We start from the raw sequence: 23262 nt of genomic DNA on the forward strand, positions 1-23262 counted from the left end.
TCCAGCACTTCCACTGGTTGGGAGCCGACCTTCCCCATGGCCCCAGTAAGCGTACATTACTGGTCAGGCAGAGCCGAGACCTGGGAAGGTCTTTCACAGTCCTCGGGATCCTTCGGCCAGGGGCTGCCTTCTTTCTGCGTCTGACAATTTTCTTTTTTTTTTGCTTTTTGGGTTACACCCGGCGATGCACAGGGGTTACTCCTGGCTCTGCACTCAGGAATTACTCCTGGCGGTGCTCAGGGGATCATATGTGATGCTGGGAATCAAACCCAGGTCAGCCGCGTGCAAGGTCGGCCACGTCCTACCCGCTGTGCTATCACTCCAGCCCCTGATAATCTTCTGTTGGTGCCGCGGCTCACTAATGCTGCCTCCAGGAGCCAGCAGGTGTCAAGGGCGGGAGTCAAGGGAAGGGAGAGCAGAAACGTGACTGAGAGAAGCTTTTACCCACACCACATGGACCAGACCCTGGGGAAGAGTCTTCATTAAGGATCTAGCACCAACAGGGGCTCAGACGGTTGCATTTCTGAGAGGTGGGGGGAGCAGCGTGTCTCATGGTTTGGTGTCCACAGCTTACTGGCTTTACTGTTGAGCGCAGACAAACCCTCTGCTGGTCTGGGAACAGGGAGCCCCCTCTTCTCTGCCTCAGTCTCACTAAATCTGGAGAGAGAAACGTCCCAGTCCCCCAGCTCTATGCAGAAATCCTCTCTGGCTTGTCCACTTGGCTCTGAGTCTCATCTTCAGAGAGAACTAAATCACCCAGAGCTGACGTGAGGGAATCGAACCATGTTCTACCTCTAACCAGCAAGACCTGAGAACAGCTTTCCCCTAAGCGGTTTGAACCTCTAAGATGAGCACACAAACAAGGGCAACAAAATTTCTACAGGGTCCAATACTCAAGGATTTTTTCTGCCATTATGCCAATGTAAAAACTCTCGTCTAAAGCAATGACTTTAGTGTGTGAACACCGCAAGGAGTTGTCATTCACACTCGTAATGGAGTTCGGTTACGGTCATTCCAGTTTAGATCTAAATAAAATTAATGGCCTCAATTATATCCCACAATCTACAACCTCATCTAGCAGGTGATGGTTTAGTGTTCCATTCCCACTACAGCGTTCCATTCCAGATTGTGCTCCAAGAAAATTTTAGAGCTAAAGCCTTAAAGCCATCATATAAGAAATGGTAACAGCAAGAACTCTTCAAGAATCTCCAGAGCAACAATGATGTTCCTGAAGAAGCTTTGACGCTTCTAAGCAGAGTCAAAATGCACAAAGGAATAATACACATTGTGTGGAATTAAAATTTCCCCTTTCTTTTGGTATTTTAGGCAAGAGATTGAGAAGACATAGATTCCAAAGAACTGCACTTAAATTTGAAGGCCTGGGACAACAGAATAGTCTTACTTTTGCAGAAATGTATCAGCTATGGGGGAGGCTTTTTAAAAAGAAACAAAGGGACTGGAGCGAGGCAGAGCAGGTAGGGGGTTTGCCTTGCATGAGGCTCACCTGGGTTTAATCCCGGCACTTCATATGGTACCACGAATACTCCCAGGAGTAATTCCTGAGTGCAGAACCAGGAATCAACCCCGAGCACTGCCAGGTGTAGACCAAAGGAAAAAAAAATTTTTTTAAAGCTAAACCTACAGGTACGTCTTCACTGTCCCCATGACACAAACCTTTGTTAGCTCCCTAAAAACAACTCTAGGCACCATCTCACTTTCTTTCAGGTACAGACTCTTGTCTCGTTTCAGGGTCACCAAAGGCAACACACCCATCTCCAGATCGCCCACTGCCCGTGAGGAAATTCTAGCGGTCCCACAGAGGGCCTTGGCCAAACTTATGTGCCCGGAAACCTCATAAACCCACAGCTTCCTAATTTTAAAAGAAGACACAGACCTGCAGGGAAATTACAGTCGTCACATTTATTCTTTTCATGAGGCTGCCATTTTATGAAGAATTCCTAAGACCGATGTTTCCTGACATGCAAGAGTTAGCTTTAATAGCTTGGTTACTATAAATACTGCTGCCTGGAAGCAGTACAACTGTTTTAAGAGTTTTTAAGACTACAGACCTTTATTATTCAAATCTTATTCAGTGTACGTTTAAATCAAAAGGTTCTGAACAGCTGGTTAGGAAGGTAGCCAAGATGCAGGAAAGATGTCTGTGCCTCCTTTTCAAGGGCAGCCAACTCTTGAACGGTAGGTGCCAATATATCCACATGGCCTTTATAGTTTCCACCTGCATCACACACAAATTACAAAGTAACACAAATGACAGGCTTGAAATAACTTGTCAGCAATACTTTTGCTCAATTATATCAGTTTAAACACTGCTTCAAGCTATAAAAATGTACTACTGGGCATGTTTTCTCCAAAACTGAGTTTTAAAAATCCGAAACCAATAGAAGATGATTAGGCTCCGCTAACAACTGTCGCCTTCCTCCCCCTCCCCTTTCCTCTTCCTTGGTTTGGAAACCACTAATTTAGCCTCAACTTTAAAAACAAATCTTAGGGATGAGCTAAGGGCATTCCAGGCAAAAGGAATAGCGAGCCTGGTTACCATGTGAATTAAGCTAAAGGCGTCTTGGTTCTTTGTTCAAAATTACCATTATACACTTGTTTCCTCGTAATTCCTTAAGTGGCACACTTCTCTCATGACACTAATACCTGGAGAAGCAGCTAAGCTGCTGTCCTTGATCCATATTCCCAAGAGACATTATAATACATTATAATAAGGCAGGCATGGGCAAAGTATTACGAGTTAGTAAGGAGGGAATGATTAATATGCTAAAAATACACACAACACAGGAAATGAAACCACTCTCCTTAAACAGAAAACAAACATGCCAAACTTACCACCAGCGGCCCTTTTTTGGCCATAGGTAACTTTCCCATCAAATTCGTCGACTGGCACCTTTATATCCGGCTCCACCTGAGAGATGGTGCAGTTCAGGTGCTCTTCAATCTCAGAGAGCAACTAAGGAATGGGAAGGGAAGGGAAGCATTTTCAAGTTAAAACTTATTGCCTTTAGAGAGAGAACAACAGGCAATGCCCTGCCACAGAGGCAGGGTGAGATGGGGGTGGGAAGGATATTATCCATGGTGGTGGAGAATGGGCACTGGTGGAGGGATGGGTACTTGATCATTGTATAATTGAAACCCAAGCACAAAAATCTGTGAATCTACAACTGTACCTCATGGTGTTTCACTAATTTAAAAAAAAAAAAAAAACAACTTATTGCCTTTGAGGACGCTAAATAAAACCAGAAACATCTGACATAAACGAAAGGAAGATTTTGTTTGTTTGTTTGCATTGTTTGGAGGCCAGACCCTGTGGTGTTTAGGCCTATTCCTGCTCTGTGCTCAGGAATCACCCCCGGCTGGGCTCCAGGACAGAACGCAAATTGGCCAAACTGGCCGCATGCAAAGGCAAGTGCCCTACCCACAGTACTCTCTCGCCAGCCCCAAAATAAGAATTCTGAAAAGACTAATTCAGATGCCATAATTTACAAACTACAGTTAACATCATAGTCAAATACTTCCCAACTTTCTTTCATCATTGGAAAATAAGTTAGAACTGAGACAAGACCTCTACAGACAAATGCGGCCATCTGCACTGATTTCATTAAGTTTCGGGAGATGTTACCTGCATCTCATTGTACCAAATGGTACAGCCACCTTCTTCCTTGAGTCTTGTGTTGTAACACCCTTTTCCACGATTACTACATACATGGTACCACACCTGAATTTAAGATGGAAAAAGTATTAGTGTATCAATACTAAAAAAACTAGATACCTGTTTGCTTTTTAAATTTTTCTGTTCTCAAAGAACAAGAGACGGAGATTGGTAATAGTTCATTAAGTAGGTTTTCTGAAAGGCTTTTGTGGGGGCGGGGGAGAGTTCCCAAAAGTGCTCAGGGGGGCCTGGTGAGGTGGACAGACAGTTCAGTGCCAGTCCAGTGACACTTGAGGGCATCCAGAACTGCACCTGGTGGTTCAGCCAGGGCTGCAGGGCTCTGCGGACTCAACTTGGGGTCTTGCAAGCACAAAATTTGTGAATCTACAACTGTACCTCATGGTGTTTCACTAACAAAAATTTAAAAAAAAATGTAAATGATGGAGAATGGGCACGGGTGGAGGGATGGGTACTGGATCATTGTATAACTAAAACCCAAGAACAAAAATTTGTAAGTCTACAACTTACCTCATGGTGTTTCACTAATAAAAATTTAAAAAAAAAACTTGGGGTCTTGCACACTCAAAGCATGACAAGCTCTATTTTAGAATAATCACAATTTTCCTAAAATGGATGTCAGTTATAGACAGAAATTCTCAGATTAAAAACAAGGAGAAAAACGTAATTCCTAAAGAATACTCTATCAAGATTAGTATTCTGCCAAAGTTCAAATTTTTCTTCGAGAATTATAAAGCAAAAAAAACAAAAAACCCACAAAAGCTGAAATAAATCAACGTGGGCATACTCTGGCAATATTTCTGCAAATCTGCAATTCTGTCAGTAAGTGACTCTCTCCCTGCGACCTCCTCAGCCTGGCATTAACAACTCACGATCGCCCGCCACAGGGGAGTCAAACGCTTTCTTTCTGGTGCCAAAAACTCCATTAAACTATTAAAGGAAAATTAACTCTGGGGGTTTTTCTCTACTGAATGTCATTCTGGTGTTTTTTATTGTTTTTTTTTGGGGGGGGGGGGCTACAGAGCGCTGATGCTCAGGGAACCACACGCGGTGCCGAGGGCCCAGGCCAAGCTCCCGGCCCCTAAAGTATGGGTTCCTTTGAGCCAATTTCTCACTGTTCACTCAGCAACTTATCGATTAAATGACTACAGAAAAAAAAATGCTAGAAAGTCTTCCATATTGCATATGCAATTACATATCATGGGAAAGCCAAACTGCTTTAATTTCCAACAGCTAAAATGACAACAAAAAAGCAATGATACAATCCAGCACCGAAGATTACCTTTTCTTTTTCTGTTGCCACCAGGGAAATGGCCAAACCCATCCTGAAAGAGTAGAGGAGTAGAGGAGTGTTAGTTACACGTCACTCTCCCAGCAAAGACATTTAAAGTGGGGGGGGGGGGGGGGGGGACACACAACAGTGGTACCTTTCAGCTCTTCCTACTCTGCCAATTCTATGAACATAGTTTTGCTTTTCATCAGGCAAGGTGACATTTATAACTGCAAATAAAAATAGTTATTACCAATTGTCTTTAGCTTCTAAAAATTTCAAACATACTTTAGGATTGATTTTCCAAATATTTCAAACATATATAAGACGATTTACAAACAATTCCTCAAAATTCAAACTTTATATTGTACAAAATTCAGTAATTTAGTTTTCTAGTTACCGTAAGGAACACCATGGATGTCAATTCCTCTGGCAGCTACATCTGTACAAATCAAGAATCTTACATCTCCTTTCTAAAAAAAAAAAAAAAAACAGAGAGGAAAGTTGTCAGTGTGTATACTATAAAGTAAATACAACTACTTCCTTTCCTCTAAATGAGATCTCTTCAGTAATTTCTATGTTCTCAGACTAGACGGCCAAATTCACTGGACCATGTCTTAAACTTTAAAGTTATGACCTGTTGAAATATTTAACATGACTAAACCAATGTCCAAGTTTTCCTATATCAACAATATTAAACGGCAAAAGTCTGTTTTTTTAATGGTTTTTGGTCACACCTGGCAGTGCTCAGGGCTTACTCCTGTGTGCTCAGGGACCACTCTTGTCTGTACTCAGGGGACAATATAGGGTGTTGGGGACCGAGCCTTGGTTTGGCCGCACATAAGGCAGGTGTCCTACCAACTGTATTACTGCCCTGGCCCCGAATGTCTGGCTTGATTTATCTCTAGATAGTCTGAGTGGTAATTCGAGAAAAAAAAAACAAAAAACAGAAAGATGACAAAACAGAGGCGCGATCTTTATCCTTGTATTAAGTTCAGAACACTAGACACTTTACCTTGAAGTTACACTTTTTTTTTAACGACAAAGGACAAAATCCTAAAGAGAAGGAAGTGGGCCTGGGTGCTAAGGACATACAAGCAGCCTCCAGCCCTCATCGATGCCAGCCCGGGAGAGGTTTGGAGGAGTGAAGGGCATCGAGCTCTGAGCAGAGAAGTGTGGGCGCTCATACCGTTAGAGCAGGAGTCCACACGATGTCTTCTCCAGTGCCAGGCCAACCCGGGACTTGTGCTTTCTAGCCCCACACCCCATCCTGCGAGGCACCTCCCAACAGCCTAAGAGGCATGTCCGTTCCACTCAGGATGGAAACAGAATCCAAGATTCCTAAACACAGTACTGCCATCTTTTTCCTTGGAAGAGTCTAACTAAATGTTCTTCAGTTGGAAATTCTTGTTATGGTGGTGATGTGCTCAGAGATGACGTGGAATCTACTACTGGACCTTAAGACCAGTAAGCGCTGACATGAGGAGACACCCACAGTGTGGAAATACTCTGACCTTCCCAGGAAGTAAACCGACTTCATATTAGCTGACGCTGATTAAAACTAGATCCACCCCAGTGCTGCAAGTGTTAGGGGAATGCAGTTCACCCAACATCAATACCTTAAATCTTTCCAAGTTTTGCTTCCTCTCGTGAGGCTTTCTGTCACCATGGAGACAAACACATGAGAACTGGTGTCCTTTTTTATCAGGCCCTAGTGAAGAGAACATGTAAGTAGTCAAACATGAAAAACATTACACCCAGGACTCTCAAAATATAAACTACCAATAAATAAACAAAACTACCAGATGACAATGGTGCCATATAAGTACGTGAAAACCTATATCCTGACTTGCCATAATAATGGTACACAAGTTTTGTCATAGGCAAAAACACTATTGAGAACTGCTCATCTTTAAAGAATGTACAGAGCAATCACCTGGTGATTCAAGAAAAAAAATTATGCATATATGTGCATATATATATACATATATACAAAGACACACATACACACACAGAGCAGTATGACAATAAAACAAATTAGTAAGAAAAATTGATGTTTGTACATCAGGAACCTCATTCGTCCCATTTAGAGTGAAGAACCCGTAAGACATAATGAATTCAGTCAGAGCCAATAAATTCTATTTTCTAATCAAAATTAAAAAGTAAAGAATGAAGAAGGAGGTAAAGGGGAAAATTCTTAGAGGAATTAAAATTGGCATTATGAAATCTTCTGAATCTTACTAAAAGGCCGCACCTCAGCTACCCTGCCTTAAGGTGTTCTAAACAACTAGTTAGCTGACTTTCTACCCAAGCTGAGAAGCAGCAAATTGGAAAGATGGGGAGGTGCTCCTTGAGGAGCAAGTGCAGGGGGTAGCACATTTTGAATTCCCTGAATTAGAATAGGGGCAAACGGACTCCTAGGATGCAACAGAACCTGTTTGCACCTGTAAAAGATATCCTAGAATAACAATTATGCACTTGACGATTCTCCTTAGTAAATTTGCTTCAAAAAAATGGTACCAACAATTTAAGGAATCCACGCAAAATCCAGGAAACCACAAAAAGGACTAGCTCAAAACCCAACTTTGTACATTAAGTTACCTAGCAGCTAAGCAGATACCAACATTCTACTTTTCTTGTTAACTCACATATATTTTTGATGTATTTCAACGTAAGCTGAAGATACCAATACAAGGTTTGGTTAATATATTTTCTAGAAAACAATGTTTGAGTTTTTCCCTTTGCTGTTCATTTTGAACTAGTAATTACGTACAAGGAAACGTACTAATCTTAAGCATACACTTACTGAATTTTGATAACTGCTTATACTTATATAATTAAACTATTATGACTATTACCCTATTAAGTACACTCAGTGAACCCCATTCCAATCTTCTGGGAACCACCATACTGTTATTTTTTTCCTGTCACTGTCCTCCCATTCATCGATTTGCTCGAGCGGGCCCAGTAACGTCTCCATCGTGAGACTTGTTGTTACTGTGTTTGGCATATCGAATACGTCACGGGTAGCTTGCCAGGCTTTGCCGTGCAGGCGAGATACTCTCGGTACCTTGCCAAGCTCTCCAAGGGGGCGGAGGAATCAAACTCGGGTTGGCCATGTCGGCTGCGTGCAAGGCAAATGCCCTACCACTGTGCTATCACTCCACAGACTAATTTAGATTTTTCTAGAACTTCATACAAATGGAATCACATAGGATACACGCTTGTGCAATTCTTTCAGCATGTTTCTGTAATTCAGCCACAGCTGTGTCATATCAGTATCCCGCTTCTTTTCTTGGCTGAGTAATATTCCATTGTACAGTTCCCATTTAGTTTAGCCATTCTCCTACTGACAGTATATTTTCAGTATAGGGCAGGGTAAAGACACTAGGACTACTTTTGGCACAACTTTTGTCAATAAATGTGTTCACTTGTATCTTAGATAAAGACTTAGGAGATGATCTGCAGATTATGGAGCTAGAGATGTTTAATTTTGTAAAAAACTGCAAGACACCATTTTATATTCACTGACAATATAACGTGAGTCCTCCAGCTGCTCTTTATCCTAACCAAAACCAATTACATCTTATATTTCCCTAATGACTATCATGGTGAACATTTTTCATCATAGCTTATGTACTTGATGTTACAAGAAGCAAAAAGTCAGAATCATTGCATTTTCATCTTAAATAGGATTATAAGCCCCTTTATTTCTACTGATTTTTTTTGTCATATAGAGCTAGACCAACTCTCATAGGATTACTATTCTGACTCAGTATCTAAAATACCTAAATATTTTTCCATTCCCTTGCCTTTCAATCTTCCATCTATTTTGCTCTTAGGTATACATCTTGTACACGAATAAAGCTAGCTTTTACCCAGTTTAACAATCTGTGCCTTTTAACAGAAAACTTTGGCCCACTGAAGCACGCATGTGGATTTTTCCACCAGCGAGTAAGTTACAACCAACTTGTTTTTCCTTTTCACTCCCTACCCTTTCTATCGCTGGGGCGATAGCATGGCGGGCATGGCGTTTGCCTTGCATGCGGTTGACCCGGATTTGATTCCTCCTTCCCTCTCTGAGAGCCTGTCAAGCTACCGAGAGCATCCCGCCCACACGCAGAACCTGGCAAGCTCTCCGTGGCACATTCAATATGCCAAAAACAGTAACAAGTCTCACAATGGAGACATTACTGGTGCCCGCTCAAGTAAATCGATGAACAGCGGGAGAACAACGCTACAGTGCTACCCTTTCTTAATCATTCTTAAGGTAAAGGTAAAGGTAAAGGCCCTCCCGTTGATCGTCGATTTGCTCAAGCGGGCCCAGTAATGTCTCCATTGGAGACTTTGTTGTTACTGTGTCTGGCATATCGAATACTCTCGGTAGCTTGCCGGGCTCTCCGAGAGGGGCGGAGGAATCGAACTCGGGTCGGCCATGTTGGCCGCTTGTAAGGCGAACGCCCTACCCACTGTGCTATCGCCGAGTGTGTAATCATTCTTAGGCTATACATTTTTCTTTACTTTCTTTACTTACATTTTCTTGATTTTCACTTGGAGAATCATTTTATTATTTAATAATTACACTTAAAAATTTAACATTAATCAATAACATCACCTGCTCCCAAATGACATAAAGGCCTTGGAATACTAAGATTCTCCATGTTTACTGTAATGAAATTCCACCTATGAGGCAAATGCATCCCTTTCTTCCTAGGACTTAACCATATGCTCAAGAACTGGATAAGCGGATACAAAGTAGCATTACTGTTTTAAATTCTGTACAGGTACTCCAAACTCATTAACATAAAACTAATCTATTAAGCAAGGAAATAAACACAATTTATTCTAAATGAGGAAACATTACCTCCTCCTTGTTGCATGAAATATTGCTCCAAGTTATCACAGTCAATTTTGGTTCTACAAAAAATAATTGCTTGATCCATCTTGTGTTCCTTGATTGCCCGAACAGCATACTCCCCCTTCAGGATTTTAATAGCTTCAGACCACATCTCTTGAATACAGTAACAAAAATAGAGATTTCAATTTGAATCTGTAGTGAGCACATATAATTACTTGCAAGCTTACTGCTTAACTCATCTAAACTTCCATGCTTTAATTCAGGTAACGTATGCGAGAACAAGGCATGACAGGAACAAGTGATGGGATCCTCCATTCATTCATCTTTGTTTCTGCTATGTTTTTAATGCCAATTTGTGGAGTACAGAAACAACTATCACCATGATTCAATCAGGGTAAACACACATACACACACCCCATAAAATTTTTCTCTTTTCATGAAAAGCAAATCTACCTTGCGTTACCTTCACTAAATATTCAATACATGTTTACTCAACTGTTTCAACTCTATCTAAATAATGTAGCTTCCAAATCAATCTAAACACACCAGGAAGCTCATAAAAAAATCCTAACACCAGGTTCAGAATGATAGTATAGTAGGCAAGGTACTTGCCTTGCATGTGGCCAGCCCAGGTTAGGTCCTGGCACCCCATATGTACCCTGAGCCCACCAAGAGTAATCCCTGAGCACAGAGCCAGAAATAACTCCTGTGCTCCAGAAATAAACTGCTTATGTGGCCAACCACAAAAACAAAAACAAAAAAACAAACAATTATCTTAACACTGAAACAGGTAATTTCTTAGTCAAATTTTCACGTAACGCTGAGACACCATCACTAATGCAAAATCTTAATTCTGCAACCCAACATATTTCTAAGGTGTCTCTGGTCATCTCTGACTGTAATACAAAGTGAAAGAGAAATTCAGGGGCTGGAGCGATAGCACAGGGGGTAGGGCGTTTGCCTTGCAGGCAGCCGACCTGGGTTCAATTCCCAGCATCCCATATGGTCCCCTGAGTACCGCAAGGAGAAACTCCTGAGTGCAGAGCCAGGAGTTACCCCTGTGCATTGCCGGGTGTGACCCAAAAAACAAAAAAAGGAAAAAAAAAAAAAACTCTAGGCTCTAGAAACACTACCAGTACATCTTGATGTACATTCCATTATCTTGGAAAGAGAAACAACAAATTTTCTTAGTTCTGAAAAAAAAAATCCCTTTGATGATGAAAAGTTCTGAAGAATACCAGTTGTTGTGATTACAGAGTACTTAATGCAACTACCTGAATGGTTAAAAATGGTAAATTTTATAAACATAGGCTTTAAAACACACACACACACACACACACACACACACACACACACACACACACACACTCCCCAAACTGTTTTAGGATCATTTTTTTAGATCACACCAGAGGGGACATCAGGACACTAGTAAGAGTTTCACAGGCTTTTAACTTATTATTTTTGTTACTTTTATTTTCAAATTCTTTATATGTATAGGTCATTTCAAATTTACCATGAAAGCAGGCAGGGATAAACCCATAAAACAAATTTATTTTCAAAAAATTTTAAATTCCTTATTATTTCACTTACCTGGACTGTTACCACCAGGTCTTGTATTGTCTTTTGCGTGTACTTCATCGGTCTATCAAAAGAAAGAGGTGTGGAAGGTTAGGTAATGATTCAGATCAGGTATCAATTTTTTAAAAGATATATTAGCTTTTAGACTGCATTTCAGACGTATGTCTTTACAATCCTTGTCAAGGGGAGTGCGAACCTTTCCTTTCATACAACACAATGGGCTGGAGCGATAGCACAGCAGGTAGAGTGTTTGCCTTGCGCACAGCCGGCCTGGTCGAGCCAGGTTCGATTCCTCTGCCCCTCTTGGAGAGCTTGGCAAGCTACCGAGAGTATCTCGCCTGCATGGCAAAGCCTGGCAAGCTACCCGTGACGTATTCGATATACCAAACACAGTAACAAGTGTCACAATGGAAACGTTACTGGGCCCGCGCGAGCAAATCGATGAACAATGGGAGGACAGTGACAGTGACAGTCTACAATCAGGAGCAAAAAACCATTTTCAGAATTGGGGAAAAAAAACCTAGTTACATAACTTTGAGTCTAAGGTTAATCTAAGGTTAAGTCTAAGGGCTGGAGCGATAGCACAGCGGTAGGGCGTTTGCCTTGCACGCAGCCAACATGGCCGACCCGAGTTCGATTCCTCTGCCCCTCTCGGAGAGCCCGGCAAGCTACCGAGAGTATCTTGCCCACATGGCAGAGCCTGGCAAGCTCCCCGTGACGTATCCGATATGCCAAACACAGTAACAACAAAGTCTCCAATGGAGACGTTACTGGGCCCGCTCGAGCAAAAGGTTAATCATATATATATATATATATATATATATATAAAATATTCAATTTTAGCATGAAAAAGTGGATTTTAGAATACTACAAAATATTCACAATAATCATAACATTGTTAAATAAAGCTAAATAATGCCAGTGGGAAATGAGGATAAGACTGACAAAGTAAAACTGATGTGTGAGAAAAGGCCCACTGGGAGAACATTAGAATATACTGGTAAAAATGAAAACAAACAAAATATATTTTATTTTGCTTATATATATCCCTTTTATAAACTCTAAAAAGGGGGATAATCACAAAATTTTTCTATAGAAAGAAAAATAAATGATTAGCTCAATACTTGGTTCACGCATTTTGTTTTGGTTTTGGCGTTCAGGTCATGTCTGGTGGTCCTCCGAGGACCATGTGTTGCCAGGGATGGAATCTAGGCCTCCCCCCAGCTCCATCCCCTTGGCCTAAGTGCCTTAAAGAGTTGATCAGTCCCAGTCTATGTGTGGACCTTCTCTTTCCCTAGCTATAGCAGCTGACTGCTCTAAGCACCACTATGAGACCAAGGTGAAGCTACCCTAGAAATATTTTACAGGGAGCTGGAGCAATAGTACAGCAGGTAAGGCATCTGCCTTGCACACAGCCACATACGGTCTCCTGAGCCCACGAGGAGTGAGCCCTGCGTGCAGAGCCAGGAGCTAGTCTGAGCGCTGCTGGGTGGGGCACAAAAAAACAAACCAAAACATACAACAGACATTCAACGTCTACATAAATATTGGCAATAAAATGTGCTTACTCTAATGTGGTTCTTCCCAAGTCTTTCCCAGAGTCGGTCAGTTTTAGGGTTCACAGGGACTACAACGTGGTGCACGGTATCTGGAACAGAATCTTCTCCTTTTAAATCAACCCAGGTGGGAAAATGCATTATCTTCTCTGACAGTTTCTTCACATCAAAAGAATGCAAAGTAGCAGAGCAAACAATCACCTAAGAAGAGGAGAAACAAAATTTAGAGTTCAACATTTTAGAATTCAATCGCAGGAGTATTGATGTGGGGTACGAAGTACACTGAGCGTGGAGGATACGGATGGATCATGCCCGACTCCGCAGCAACAACTAACATATGCACACGCCCTGGGCAGGCCGACCTGAGCTCGGTCCCCTCACCGCTGCCACCACCTCATGTCATCTACCCCTCACGGTACTACGGAAACGAAGCAAGATGAAATGGTTTCTTAAGATCTAAAATCGCCAAGTGACTATTCATCCCTCTTTGAAAATCCAGTGCCCTTCAAATTTTTTCTTTGCGGATGGGAAAAACAAAAGTATTATCTGAATAAATAATTACTAAGGAAACCAACAATTGTTTTTCAACAGCTCAAGATAGCTTTCCTTCAAACAGGAAGCATTACTCATAGGCCAAACTATAAACTCTAAATGCTCTGTACCAAAAAAAAAAAAACTGAGAATTTTTTTTCTACTCATAGTCTCCTAAAACAGCAAAGGAATCTCTTCAAGTATTCTTCTCTTGACTTCTAAAAAGCAGCTTCTAAGATGACTTTCTATCAGCGTACTTAAGCTCAGATAATGAATATTTGTACAGGATTTGGCATTTGAAGATGTGTCCGTCATTCTATACCTGAAGCCTTTTTCCATCTGAGGTAATCTGAGGAATCTGGTTGTGCATTCTATTGATAAAATCAGAGTAACCTTGAGAAAGAAGTCCATCCTGCAAGAGAAGCAAAGAAAGACCTAAGTAGTTGTTTGTTTTTTTTTAAATCAGTTAGCAAAATCTTTATTAAATGTAAATGTAAAGCAGAGAAACCAATTCATACATACACATATCCTCATATTTAAATTTTTTTCCATTTGGTATTAAAAAACAATTGGATTTTACAAATTCAATTTTAATTTTTATATGACTAAAATATGAAAAGTTCACAATCAACAATGCAAAAGCCAAGCTCTGGATATTTCAAAATAATGGAGTTAATGGGTCTATCCATATATCCCTAAACATAGTTTTAATATTAAAAAAAAGCAAAAGCACTGAAAAATTGAGAATTAGTTCAACAAAGTCAGGTTAACCTAACTTTAAAAATAGTTTGGAAGTGTGTATCAAGAGCTTCAGAAACAATTTGTGGGGCTGGAGTGATAGCAGAGCGGGTTGGGTGTCTGTCCTGCACGGGGTTGACCCAGGTTCGATTCCTAGTATGCCATATGGTCCCCCAAAGTACCACCAGGAGTAATTCCTGAGTGCATGAGCCAGGGGTAACCCCTGTGCATCGCCAGGTATGACGCAAAAAAAAAAAAAATAGAAAGAAACAATTATGTGCTATTATATACCTTCTCTTTGCAGCTATGATAAATAATAGTAATAAAACCAATCATATACCACAAAGATAGCTATCTGAAATTAAAAAAAAATAAAACTATTTATCTTGTTAACAAGAGTGGTTAAGTAAACCAAAAAGTAGTCACGTAATAGACCAGTAAAAGTCGTTAAAATATGTTCATAAATAATGGCATGCTACACTTATGACACAATATGACACAATAAAAACAATTTCCAAATGCCTACCTTGATTTCAACTACATATAATATTTACATAAACAAAAGAAGTAGGCCAAAACAGACCAGCTAGTAAGAACCAGGTCTTAGGATCATGAAGGAAAAAATCTATCATTTTATCATTTAAAAAAAATGCATCTCTAAATATATAAGCAATTTTTCTTTTAAGTGTGACCATATTTCAACATACAGCTTCATCCAGGACGAGGAATCTAACTTGAGATAAGTTCAGTTTTCCAGTCGACACCAAGTCATCTAGTCTTCCCGGAGTGCCAACAACTATATCTACCTAAAACATATCAAAAGAAGCACTTAATGAAAACTGAAAAGCTATGATTTCCTAATCATCAAATAGCAACATACAATGGTCTACTTATAAGAATATGGACTACAGAGTAAGTCCAGGGATTAAAACAGAGTAGCCAATCTGGGTTCAAGCATCAACACTGCATATGGCCCCCAAGCACCGCCAGGAGTGATCCCAGAGCACACAGCCAGGAGTAAGCCTTGAGCTTAACTTGGTGTAGTTCAAAAACTGTATCTATATCTATGCATACTGAATTTATCAGTCAATGCAGTTATAGACATTCTGAAGTTAAACCAGGATTTAAAATACAACTTTACCACCATTCATTATTCAGCTATGACTTCAACGTAACCGCTTATAATTTCAATTGGATCATTTCTGAAATGGGTAATACCAGTTTCTTCTGCTCTGCAAGTCATTTGCAGTAATTAAGAAATAGAATATGAAGAGTACCAGCGAGTTACTATCTATGCCAGGTGCTCAATAAACGAGGGTCTAACTGATAATAATTAAGAACTGATTATTCAGGAAAACAGAAATGCCAAATGCTGATGTTAATCAGGCACCACCACTAGTGTTTAAAAAATACTTCACTGTCATGATTCCCCAAAGGTAAACACGGGGATTCCTATTTTTAAATGTGGAAATTGAAGTGTGGAATATTAAAGTCACAGGACTTAGGTGATACAACTAATAAATGCCACAACCGGAACCAAGACTCCAAGTCCAAACATGAGAATGGGTCTAATTCAAGTAAAAAAAAAAATTCTTATTTTATTATAAAAGTGTTCAATGTACACAAAGGGAAGAGCATATCTACCCCTGTGCCAGGAGTACTAACACTCTCAACTCTCAGGCATACATATCTTAATCAAGCCCAAGGGTAGTGACCAGGGTCATCGGTTTCAGAGGAAGGGTTACCGATAAGCTGTAAAATCTTGTGCAATTTAGTTAACACAAGTAAAAGCCCTTTCCCTAATTTGTAAAAATAGGGACAAGTACTACCCCAGAGGAAATAAAGTTGTGAGAAGAAAACAAAGGTAATGCAGTTCTGACCTGTTTCTAGGTTATTCTGTTGACTGTCTCTGCCTCAGGATCACTCCTGAGCAGTCAATAATGAATTCTATACATTCCGTAAACTAAACTATTAAAACTTCTGTTCTCCATCAACAGGTCTGAAAAAACGCCTCTTCTTTTTACTTGCTTTCTCTATCCTAAACTAAAAAATATGAAACTTTCTGCAAAGAAATCCACTACTCTAGTCTTTTTACTTTAATCTCTCGCCCCCAAACAAATATAAAACTGTGTTGAATGAAATTTCAATTCAATCCTACAAGGCAATTATATTACCATGGGGAAGGGAACACATTTTGAAACACAGTTTAAATTGCACTGACAACTATAAGCAAGTTTCAGCACAACCTGAAGAATACAGTCAAAATACGAGGACAAATCTATTCAATATTCTGAAACTCTATTACGAGAGGCGCAAAGCAGCACACAGCCATTTACAAAACTTGACTCTGGTTCTCAGCATAACTACTTTGCTCTAGGATTCCAACCCACCAGCTGAGATTCCTGCCCCCTTAATCTCCACAGGGAAAGTTAGCGGGACAACAGGAACAAAGAGCCAGGAGTCAGCCAAGGGGCTCGTGTGCATGCATGTGATTCCCCAAGCACCAGCAGAGGTTACTCCTAAGTACAGAAGAAACAGGCCCTGAGAACTGCCAGGTGAGCCCCAATCTCTCCCCCACCCTCCAATAATCTAAATTTAACTTTAAAAAACTGGCCCCCCTGGCGCCGTGTAATCCCATCAACGGCCAAGACTCAGAGACTATAAAACCCAGCTCCCGGAATCTTATCTCATCCTTACTTTGGACAAACTGGCAGGCTACCGAATGTAACCTGCCCACATGGCAGAGTCTGGCAAACTCCCCGTGGTGTACCCAATATGCCAAATACCAGTCACAATGATGGGTCTCATAATCCTTCCTAACCCTGAAAGAGCCTTGAATATGGCACTTTTTAAAAAATCTCAGGGCTAGGATGAAGGAGACATTACTGGGGCCTGCTTGAGGCAATCTACGAACAACAGGATGGTCGTGATGGTGAACTTTAAAATTTAGTAGTTCAACCCTTTTACTAAAAGTTCCAATCTAAACCACAGGCTGAGCCTGAGGGGATGGGGTAACAGAAGATAACAATAAAGATAACAGAAGATAACAGAAGTAAACTAACAAAGACAGAAGAGTTTGGGACTGGAGAACACATGCCTTGCATGAATAAGGTCCTAAATTCAATCCACACTAAGGCATAGTATCCCAAGCATAGCAGCACTGTCCTCTTGCTGTTCATTGATTTGCTCGAGCGGGCACCAGTAACCAGTCACGTCTCCATTGTGAGACTTGTTGTTACTGTTTCTGGAATGTTGAATACAACACGGGGAGCTTGCGAGGCTCTGCCGTGCGGGCAGGATACTCTGGGTAGCTTGCCGGGCCCAAGCATAGTATGGCATAGTATCCCTTGGTCCCAAAATACAACAGTACAAAAAATATACATTCATAAATAAACCTTAAAATTGTGTGATGGAACAAGAGTAGAATACACACAATCCTCTTAGAATGAAATGAAAACTTAAATCCTGCCAAGAAAGCTACAAATTAACATGCCTTCACTTTCCCATTTACTTCAGCCAATAACAAAGTTTTAGATCTGACTGACATTTTAATTCCCTGAAGAGCCACAGCTGAAAAAAATGGGGCTCAGAAACTTTGCAACTTAAGAGCAAAATCTGACTTGAAATGTTTTGCAAAGCCAAAATTGTGAATGCATATACTGATTCTTCCCTAAACTGTTAAAATTCAACACACTAAATAACATATCCAAACAGTATGACTATGTTAGAAGAGTGCTAACAAAATCAACCAAAATCAATAATATGAATTCATGCTCTTAGTACATAACACCAGGTGAAATCTAAATCACTCACTCTAAGAGTCTGTTTGACAGGGGGACCAATGGAAACAGGGTGGGGTGGGGGGACCTACCTGCTGGCTCTGGCTTAATAGCAGGCATTTTAAGATAAAAGAACCAAATATTTAGGGAAGAGAATAGAAAATTTTAAATAGTTATTTCGGGCTGGAGTGATAGCACAGCGGGTAGGGCGTTTGCCTTGCACGCGGCTGACCTGGTTCGATTCCCAGCATCCCATAAGGTCCCCTGAGCACTGCCAGGGGTAATTCCTGAGCACAGAGCCAGGAGTAACCCCTGTGCATTGCTGAGTGTGGCCCAGAAAAACAAACAAAAAGTTATTTCATACTCATAAAATATTTTACAAAGTCCTACTTGCATTAAGCTTGAGAGAACTGATAAGCACAATTAAGAATTTCCCAAGCTTGGGGGGCTGGCAAGATTGTACAGCGGGTAGGGCATTTGCCTTGCACATGACATACCCGGGTTCGCTCCCTGGCATCCCATATGGTCCCCCGAGTACTTCCAGGAGTAATTCCTGAGTGCAGAGTCAGGAGTAATTCCTGAGTGCAGAGTCAGGAGTAACCCCTGAGCTTCGCCAGGTGTGGCCCCCCAAACAGAAAAGCAAAGAAAACAAACCACTTCCCAAGCCTCTTCCCCAACAATGAGGATCTGAGCTTTGACACTTGCAGCCACACAGCTGAGTGTCATCCTAAGACGCCCCCTTCCTCCACACCGGCATCTCCCTCCTCACTGGGGCCGCTGCCGCCTTCCTAGCTCTCCACATCACCGCCAAACTCTACCCTTCCTTGAAATTACATTATTCCCGCTTCTATTGCGAGAGTCAGTCTCTTCTTTTTCCACTATCCCCACTAGAAATTACTTTTCATTCATAAAGGCTAGAGGAGAATTCTCAAGGTAAACCTAAAAAAGAATTCATGCATGCTGGAACTCTGCCTGGGCAGCTTGGCAGAGACTAACGTTCTGTATTCTCTGGGAAGAGGAAAGATATTCTTACAAGATGTTTGAACAACTATAACACTGCCTTCTAATTTCAGCTGTGTGTGTATGTGTGTGTGTGTGTGTGTGTGTGTGTGTGCGCACGCGCGTGAGTGAGTGCATGCGCGCATGTGCGAGCACGCACGAGTGTGTGTATGTGTGTGCTTTTGGAGACACTATAATACTGCATTACCGAAACTTTTAAGAAAATTAAGAGCACACTTACCCCATTATCCAAAACAGAAAGCTGCTCGCGTGCCGCCACACCTCCAATTATCAGCAGCTCCCTGAAATCAACACCAAAGGAATGATGTGGGAAATACAGACTGTGTGCTCAACTGGATTAACTAGAGAGAAATGAACATTTAATACGCATCTACGGCATAAACAATCTCTAAGGACTCAGTCCTCATCTATGTCTCTTTCTGTACCAGCATGGCTCAGTGCTCGGAAAAATGATTTCAGTCTGTTTTAGACACATGTGTTCAATTAGATATAAAGACATCTACAAAGCATATGTAGATAGTAATTTTAGGAAGTTGTTCTGAATAAGGTAACTAGACATCAAGGAGTGGAATGAAAGAAGACATCACAGAGTATTAATTTTGTGTTATTTCAATTTTTCTCATTTAAATACTTGAAAAAATGATTGAAATGATTCAGTCTCATCAAGACAAGTCACTGGGAAGAAAACATTCTTCTAACAAACATATATATATATATATATACATATATATATACATGCAAACGACGACATAAAATCCCTCATCTACTCCAAAATTTGAGGATCATAGACATAAAACTGAGATTCTTAGGTGTCGATTTTCATAACCTAAATTAAGCCAAGCTTCTTCAGATACTATGCAAAAATCAAAAGCAACACATTTTTAAAAATATTAAAAACCACTGTGACTTGGAGCTGGAGTGATAGCACAGTGGGTAGGGCGTTTGCCTTGCACGTGGTCAACCCAGGTTCGATTCCCAGCATCCCATACGGTCCCCTGAGCACTGCCAGGCGTAACTTCTAAGTGCAGAGCCAGGAGTAACCCCTGTGCATCATCACCAGGTGTGACCCAAAAAGGGAAAAAAAAAAAATCAGTGTGACTCAAAGAACACCCATCAAGAAAGTGAAAAAGCTCAGAGAATGGAAGAAGGTATTTGCATAGCAAGTCATGTATCCGAATACATACACAACTTACACAGTTCAACAGCCAAATACGGCAAATAACCCACTGGATAAGAACTTGAGTGCGCATTACAAATGGCCAGTAATCATATAAAACCATGTCCTACATCATCACATATTAGGGAAATGCAAATCAAAACCAGAATAAGATGTCATTGTATCCATCAGGATGGCTATAGTCAAAACGATGGGAACTGCTGGTGAGGATGGACAGAAACTGGAACTCTACCCAAGACTAGGTAAGAATGCAGGATGAGGAGCTGGAGCAATAGTACAGCAGTTAGGGCACTTGCCTTGCACACAGCTGACGCAGGTTCAATCCCCGGCACCCCATATGGTTCCCAAAAGCCCAGCCAGGAGTGATCTCTTAGTGCAGAGCCAGGAATAAGCCCTGAGCACAGTCAGGTGTGGCCAACCCCTCACCCCCCAAAAAAGAATGGAAAATAGACGTAATCACTTTGGAACAAACTTCAGCAATTCCTGAAAATGTTAAACATATAGCTACCATATGGTCTGACCTAGCAATTACATTCCTACATGTACAACCAGGAAAAATGAACAGATGTCCACACAAAAACCCGTATACTAAAGATCACATTAACAGACAGAAAAGTGGAAAGAACGCAAAGAAAACAAAGTGGTTTCTGTACATAACGAAGACCTTTTGATGGATAAAAATGTGTCAAGTACTGACATGCACTAAAATATTAATGAATCTTGAAAACATTACGCTGATTAGAAAACCATTCACAAAAGGTCATTGATTTTCTAATTCTATTTACATATGCTGCCCAGAATAAACAAATCACCAAAAAACAAGCAGTTCCTGAGAGAAAGGAAAACTGTTTAAGATTCCCAGTTTGGTCCCAGGCACCACTTGCCCCCAGCAGAGCACTGCAGGGCGGAGCTCTGGACGCCACTCAGCACTGCCAGCATTGGCCTCGCCAGGCCCCAAGAACACTGGTCCAAGCAGCACCACACCGCCAGCTGGACCACTGAGCCCTCGGGCCTGAACAGCTGCCCAAGGACCACTGGCAGTGACCCCTGGCCCCCCTTAATCTCACTCCACCAGCCCCCAAATCCACTTGAGGTTAGTCACCTTCTTCTAAGGTAATTTGCATAGTACAAAATAAACAAAACAAAAGGTTATCAGTGTAAGAATGTTCATTTTCTTGGCAGAGTTCCTCCTAGCTGAGTCAAGTCTCAAATCTGACAACACCAGGTGCCAGAGTGACTACAAGGAAACAGCTGTGGAAGCCAATTTTCCTCCTTAAACAAATCCAAAAGGTTCTTATTTCTATTCCCCAAAACTATTTGTATAGTTTGCCTAGGGAAAGGAACCAGTAGGTTGTTTTTTCGTTGTTTTGGTTTTTTGGTTTGGGGGCCACACCCAGCGGTGCTCAGGGATTACTCCTTGCTATACTGTGGGGAATTGCATGGGATTCCAGGGAGAAATCTGTATTTCTAAATAGGGCTCCATGGCTTGAAACCAGGGTCTTGAATTTATCTATTTCTTCTACAGTACTTTTACCTTCCTCCTCATCAAGTGTAGCTATCCCCATAAATTCCACTGGAGATACAGATAAAATCTATACTTACATGAAAACTACTGTAAGTTTGAATAATAGTCCCTTAAGGAACGAAGGTTGAACTGTGCAGACATGCATTATTTAAAACAAGGAGCATAAATCTGTGACAGCAAGGGTTCAAGTAAGGCATAGAGCCAGAGGTCAACAGAGAAAGGAAGAACTGGGCTGGGACTCAAGCTCACTTTTCGAGAAAGGAAAAAGGCCCTCCCTGAAAGCCAGGGGGTACTAAGGGCACCCCCTGTGGTCCTGAACCAACCTCACCACATTTGCCAAAATGCTGGGAAATACCAAGAAACTCCTAGAAACAATAGATGGGTACAGTAAAGTCTCAAGCTATAAAATTAGTGCCCAAAAATCCATGGCCTTCCTATACGCAAATAATGAGACAGGAAAGTGAAATGAAAAAAATACCAGAAGGATGGGTACTTGATCATTGTATAACTGAAACCCAAGCACAAAAATCTGTAAATCTACAACTGTACCTCACAGTGTTTCACTAATAAAAATCTAAATAAAAAAGAAAAAAAAGAAAAAAACAATCCCATTCACAATCGTGCCCCAGAAAATCAAATAAGTCAGAATCAGCCTAACTAAAGAGGTAAAGGACCTCTACAGTGAAAACTACAAAACGCTACTCCATAAATAAAAGAGGACACGAGGAAATGAAAACTTATCCCCTGCTCACAGACAGGAAGAATTAACATAGTCAAAATGGCAATACTGGGGGTATGGTGCCGCCAGCAGGTCAATCTGTACCTGTGAGGCGAGTACATCAGCAGCCTGATGGTGCCTTCAGACTTCCAGATACCCCAAAATTGCTGCTGTGCCTTTGGCCAGACCCCAAAAACTTGGGGCAAAGTTTACCAAGAAAGTAAACAGCCAAAATTTAGGTATGTGGGAAACACACCCACAAACCACCTCCGGCTCAGCTATATAATTGGAGGCAAGGCCTCTCTGGTTCCAGATTGAACTGCTTAATGGCCATGATCCCAGAGACTCAGAAACGAATCTTGGAAACTAGCGACTTTAGGTAGAAATGCGTCCCATCCCTGCAGTAGGTTACCAGTGCTGGGCCAACCCAGGTGGGAATAGGTTTCGTGCCTTGGCCTATTCCCCCTGGCAGCCCGGTGGCCGCCATCCTCCAGAGGCCACTGGATAGTCAGGTTTGGGCCCCCAGTGATGAAACACACAGGGCCTCACGGGATGGGGGTGGAGCCGGGTTTGTCCTCCCCACCCCAATGAGACCCCAAGTCATCGTCCACGAATGGCCTCTCTGGCTCCTGATCCAGCTGCTTAACGGCGATGATCCCAGAGACTCAGAAACAAATCTCAAAACCCAGTGGCTTTTGGTAGAAATGCATCCGGACCCCACAGTACGTTACTGTCGCCGGGCCACCCCAGGGAGGAAAGGGTGTTGTCACTCCACCTGCTCCCTCTTGGCGGCTCGGTGGCCATCATCCCCCAGAGGACAT

At 41.5% G+C, this 23262-nt stretch overlaps 1 protein-coding gene and 1 pseudogene across 1 annotated transcript in view; both read right to left on the reverse strand.

Annotated features, from left to right (window-relative positions):
- Positions 1-1905: 1905 nt before the first annotated feature.
- DDX1 (DEAD-box helicase 1) overlaps positions 1906-23262 on the reverse strand; it is a 39395-nt gene continuing 18038 nt past the window's right edge. Inside the window, exons 14-26 of the mRNA XM_056122970.1 lie at positions 19242-19302; positions 14930-15028; positions 13807-13896; positions 12966-13154; positions 11410-11461; positions 9826-9972; positions 6581-6672; positions 5362-5434; positions 5119-5191; positions 4974-5016; positions 3644-3739; positions 2854-2974; positions 1906-2236 (exon numbers count right to left, since the gene is read on the reverse strand). Coding sequence (XP_055978945.1) covers positions 2106-2236; positions 2854-2974; positions 3644-3739; positions 4974-5016; positions 5119-5191; positions 5362-5434; positions 6581-6672; positions 9826-9972; positions 11410-11461; positions 12966-13154; positions 13807-13896; positions 14930-15028; positions 19242-19302 — 1267 coding nt within the window. The 3' untranslated portion in view covers positions 1906-2105. The remainder of the gene's footprint in view (positions 2237-2853; positions 2975-3643; positions 3740-4973; positions 5017-5118; positions 5192-5361; positions 5435-6580; positions 6673-9825; positions 9973-11409; positions 11462-12965; positions 13155-13806; positions 13897-14929; positions 15029-19241; positions 19303-23262) is intronic.
- Positions 11523-11612, reverse strand: LOC130038436 (uncharacterized; annotated as a pseudogene).

Source organism: Sorex fumeus, unplaced genomic scaffold (genome assembly GCF_029834395.1).
Source record: "Sorex fumeus unplaced genomic scaffold, SorFum_2.1 ptg000006l, whole genome shotgun sequence".
Classification (NCBI taxonomy): Eukaryota; Metazoa; Chordata; class Mammalia; order Eulipotyphla; family Soricidae; genus Sorex; species Sorex fumeus.